Below are 5,697 nucleotides of genomic sequence, written 5' to 3'. Positions count from 1 at the left end.
GAAATTTGTTTTATAATATAGTACTCCTGTTGCAGGAAATCGTTTTCATATTACAGTCATCTTATTGTAACTTATTTTTTAATTCTCTGACATTGGCTTTGAATAAGTGTTTAACTTTCTAGACAGAGATACATTTTGACAGTAAAGTGGGTGATCGGTTAACGAACATAATCTGTTCCAAGACTTTGTTCATTATCCAAATTGTTCGTTAATCGATTATTGATTTACCATAGGTTTTTATGGGAATTTGATTGATTTGTTTTGGAGACTCCAAAAAATAAAAAAATATATATATACTTTCTGCTATGTTTATTTATATGTAATAATAAAAATACATATTTATTATAATGACTAATAAAAATAAATTTTTATTAGTCATTATAATAAATAACATAATAAACCCCTACAAATGGAAAAAACATGACTAATAAAAATGCAAGACTGTGTATATTTGTATTTTTATTATTACATATAAATAAACGTAGTAAGAAAGTATATATATTTTTTATTTTTTGGNATTACACGTATCTTCGTGTTAATTTTTTCCATCCTGGTTCTGCACTTGGCAGGAATGAAGGGAATGTGTTTCCTAATCCAGATGCAACATTTCTCAAAGAAATGTAATATATTAGTTTTAAATTAATTTTATCTTACAGAAAATTTACTGTTTAAAAAAAATCAAATAAAAGTTAATGTTTAAATATTGTGTGCAGAACCTATCGTAGTACAAATGTGAAAGAACCAGGCGAAATCTCTGCACCTTCTTCAAATTTGAACACTGCGTTCAGATTAATCAAAGAAGTTCAGAAAAAGTTTAAGACAAGAGAAGCTGAAGAAAGGGAAAAAGAGGTATACTTTATTACAAAATAATTGTGTTCATAAGGCTTTATTACAAAGATAAGTTAATTTATGTAGCAAGTTGTGTCTGTCTGTCTGTCTGTGTGTGTATTAAGCATTTTTACTATACTCATTTTTTTCTGCTTAGACTAGTGGTTGATTTTTTTTCTATTCCAATAACAACAGTTTACAGAAATTTTTATTTTTTAATTGCATAAATTATTTAATGTACATGAGAAGAAGTTAAATAGGAATACAGTCGACTTCCCTATAACATGGTAGATATGTTACATTCTTTATGAATTGATTTCTTACGAGTCCTTGCCAATCACAGCTCGACACGTGTGAAGTTTATGGACTACAGCTGTTTGAAAGGTTTTCTTCCATAAAATTAATCAATTCTAGACTAATTCAACTTAACGTTTCCAAAATACGTATATTTTTTTGGGAATAATCCGTATAAACTATGCTATAAACAAAAAATTGTAGGATTACTTACCGAGTATGCACCGCTTGACGTCGCCATTGCTCAAGCTTGTTTTCGTTGCGGAGCAACGCACCGCAACGAAAACAAGCTTGGCCGCGATTTCTGATAAGTTATTTTTCTGCGAAAACTTCATTGAACTTTGAAGACATCCATTAATATAAATAATTTTTATGGCCGTTGAATAAGAAATGTTTCTTTCACAAGAAATGTATAAAATTACAGTACTGTATTAGACTTACGGTACCTAATTTACATACTGTACTGACGATAGTAAACAACTTACTCGCCTAAACTCTCCATAGTGTGGCACTGGACGGCAGAAAGTATATATATAATTATAATAAAGTTACAATAAATTAAGTTAATATATAATTATATATACAGTACCTAATTTATATATAATACTGTACAGACGATAGTAAACTCAATTTACACGCCTAAATTCTCCGTAGCGTGGCGCTGGATGGCGGAAAGTAGTTCAGCTGCTCGATGATGTTTTATCGAATTATAGGAGTTTATTTACCAGGTTTGTACGGATACCGTTGCAATTTTTTCACCGTCTGATAGGAATTGTAATTATAGGAACCCATGTTATAGAGGGGTGTACTGTAGTTAAAAATAACTATTATTATTGTTGAATTATTTTACTTATGTACTTTTGATAACTATTCTCAAAACTATAATGTTACCTCATTATTATCATAAGTATTATTAAATTATTGTGAAACTTCTAGTTAATATTAAAAATCATTTTATTTTTAACCTTGTAGGGGTGTGAACTACTATTGTAGTCCATGTACGTTATAACATGATAATAGTAAAACAATGTTTCAATTTATTTGTAATTTTATTAGCTATATATATAATTTAATTTTTATCACAGTAAGGCTGTTTCAAAAAAAAAAGTTTTTGTGATTACTTTAGAATAAGTGGAGGTTAATAGTTACAATGAAGCCATTACTATTTTTTGTTAAGTATTTACTTGCATTTCATTATATTTGTATTAGCTGTGGATTTTAAGCTTGGAAGCCATTTTAATGTATTCAATATATAATTAAAATTGTTGAATTTCTTAGAAATTATTAATGATTTGAAAATAATGTAGAATATCTGTACAGATAAGCATTTCATCATCAAATTGTCTGTGTTTCAATTTTTTTTTATGAAAATGTTTATTAAATGTAAGCTTTAATTAAAATCACTTTAGTTTGTAAACAAGTTATAAAAATAAATCCATCAGTTTTTAAAGTACTTGAAATATAGTTAATAATTTTTTTTTCAGACAAGAAATATGAAACAGTTATTTTACCAATATTTGGTATTCCTGTACCATTTCATATATCAACAATAAAAGTAAGTTTTAATTAAATAGTGTTAAAAAATATTGAAATTCAAAATTTGTNTGTACTTTTAAATATTTGCTATTTTTGTAAAAGTTCAAATAAAAACTTGGGACCATCACTAGCTGTCTTTTTATAAACTACAAATAATTTTTAAAAAATTTTCTTCTTTTTTTTAAAATTATTTGTAGTTTGCTACATACATAGTCCAGCTACCTAAATGCATAACTTTTTAATTTTTTTCATCTCTAATTATATGGCTATACTTATAATAACTGAGATGTATTTTAACATTTGGTGCTTAGAAGAATGCTTTTTATTTGTTCATAGAAAAAGTACATCTAGTTGGTCAATAATATTGCAAGGAAAAATGAGTCATTGTTATGTCTTTCATTAAAACTTTGTGATGTTGGCAGGGAAGTATCCTATACAGGGGATTTCCCACCTGATCTGTGCTCAATCAAAACTGTCATTTATAGAAACAAAAGCTAAAAATAATAGATTTTATGATTCTTTTAAAAATTCTAGATATAATAATATTTGAGTAGTTTTGTTTTTATTTTTCATTGCTATTACATTATTGCTCCTTTTAAAAAGTAAATGCATATAATGTAGAACAATTGCTTTTTAAGTGGTCAAGAACAAATTTTACAGCTAATCACAGAAAAAAATGCATGCAAATTGCCTACTATAGTAATCCATGCGTTAGACTTTGTGATACAATGCAATATTCCTGCTGCAAGGTTGAAAGATTTTTAATTTATTCTTGCAATCAAAAATATATTGTGTTACAGATTTTAAAATATGTACATGCTATTTGAATAAATATTGTTTTATCATATTGATATTTTTTTAATTGTTACTTATTTTCTATGAATTGTTTAAAATACTTAAACAGAATTTCTTCAATTTAGGGAATTGTGAAACAAGATACCTTAATGTTAAGTACAAATAAAGCCAATCCTAAGTTGAAAGATCTTTACATTCGACCAAATATATACTCTAAGAGAATTTCTGGAACTTTAGAAGCTCATATGAATGGTAATGTATCTTTTATATAATTGATAACTTATAAATTATTATAGCTTAAAAAGAGAGAGAAATAAATTTTTAAATAATTTGCATGAAAATCATTACAATAAACAGATTATTTTATAATATAAAATTATTATTGTTTTAAATTTTGGTACTGTCATATTTTTGCCAATTTTTATCATGTTTGTGCACATGAAATAGTCTTTGCAGAATAACATGTTTCCAAATTTCAATTTTTTAAGTATATTGTTTTATTTTCAGTTAAACTTTAAATGTTTTAAAAGTTATACTAATTATGTCAAATTTTGAATTTAAATCATCTCATTTACTTGATAAAAATTTCTTAGTTTAATTATGTTAATACTCAGTAACAGTAAGGGGGAAAAATTGATTTTATATTTATGAAGTAAATGTAATTTAGATATTATTCTTATTAATATCTGTAATTAACTAAAATATTACAGATATTAATAACTCACTTGTTTGAAACACACTTTATTAGTTTAAATAGACATAATTTAATTCTTTTTAATTGCCTTTGTGAGATCACATGCAAGGGTTTGAACCCTCTAGTCATCGAGTCATTAAGACACATTCACTTTGTCACTGGATGGCTTTTTATAGAACATCCTCAGGATCTTTTTATCCTTCAGACATCAGGACTGACACCAGCTAGGGAAAGATTTTGCGTCCTGACTCATGATGTTACATGCTATATTTAAATGGAGGGCTATATTCTATTGAGCAGGAGGAGGCGTGAATAAGTTCCGATCATAGTGGGGTGGATTCCGTACTTAACTAACAGGGAATCAACAGTTAAACAATAACAACAAAGGATTTAATGAATAAATAAAACAAAGGTACATAAATCAAGATACTTAATATATAACCTATCATAACCTCTAAATCTAAAATACCCCTCTAAATAAAACCGGGAGAAAGAGTTTACAATCGATAAAAATAATGATAATACCTTAGTAGATTAATCTTGGAGAATACAAAATTCTTCTGGCAGCTTCCTCCTGGTCTTGGACTCACTCAATATGGTGTGTTTCTAATTCTATTGATTGCCATAAATTATGTGGCAAATCTGTTCTTCTGCCTGTTGTTTATGGCATGTTCGAATTAATTGGGAACTGCCTCGAACTTGTGAATTTTTTCCCTATTTATTCTCAGTTTTTACCACTCAGATTGTAGGATTCTGATTGTCTGACTAGACACACATCTAATGCAAGAGACAGATTGTCGTCCGATAAATTAGATAAGAACTTTCTAAGAGAAGTTCTGCTTCCCTTTCGACGATTTTTGGTCTATTTTATAGATGAAATATTACATAAAGATTATTTATCAAGTGGGAAAATCTAAGAATGTGCTGAATAAAATGAATGAATTGTTCTCTGCTCTTGCATTCTCACACCTTTGTTTTTGATTGATAAAATGATTTCAGTATCACCCATTAAACATTTAGTTTTATTTTGTAAGTTTAATAATATATATTTTTCTCTAATTTTATTGTACAAAAATTATATATTTTAAATAAAATAATAAATTATTTAATACCTTATTAGCATTAGTAATATATAACTATGAGCCCACTAGCCTTATTGTTATGATTACAGATTCTTCTTATACTTTTCCAATTTTTATTCATTAAAAAAATGATGTCCTGGAATGTATTTCAGCTTATTCAACAGCCCTCTTTAGTCAGGTTACATATATACATTTTGACAACATGGTATGATTGAAAGGGCTGTGATGAACCTGAAATTATAACAATAAGGCCAGCAGGCTCATAGTTATTTATTACTAATTAATAGATAATAACAGATCAGAAGCTTATATTGAACTTATTAACATATTGCGTTTTCTCAACCTTTACATTAATGGTCTCTTTTTTAAACATATGTTAATTTGAATATTCAAATGAAGTATTGGGTTGTTTGTATATATTATTTGCATTTGTTACCATTACTATTTCAAGGACTTTTGCTAATTTTA

At 27.1% G+C, this 5,697-nt stretch overlaps 1 protein-coding gene across 1 annotated transcript; it reads left to right on the top strand.

The window, feature by feature from the left end:
* Nucleotides 1-493: 493 nt before the first annotated feature.
* LOC111617096 (FACT complex subunit spt16-like) lies at nucleotides 494-3,705 on the top strand (the record flags this gene model as incomplete). The annotated part of the gene is made up of 3 exons (XM_023358429.1): nucleotides 494-620; nucleotides 714-849; nucleotides 3,579-3,705. Coding segments are annotated over 3 exons (390 nt in total), but the record flags the coding sequence as incomplete, so codon positions are not given.
* Between the last annotated feature and the right edge of the window lie 1,992 nt (nucleotides 3,706-5,697).

Source organism: Centruroides sculpturatus, unplaced genomic scaffold, assembly GCF_000671375.1.
Source record: "Centruroides sculpturatus isolate CEXI.00-Female unplaced genomic scaffold, Cexi_2.0 scaffold4749, whole genome shotgun sequence".
In the NCBI taxonomy this organism is placed as follows: domain Eukaryota; kingdom Metazoa; phylum Arthropoda; class Arachnida; order Scorpiones; family Buthidae; genus Centruroides; species Centruroides sculpturatus.
Note: the sequence above shows the minus strand (reverse complement) of the source record. Positions and strands in the feature narration are given on the sequence as shown.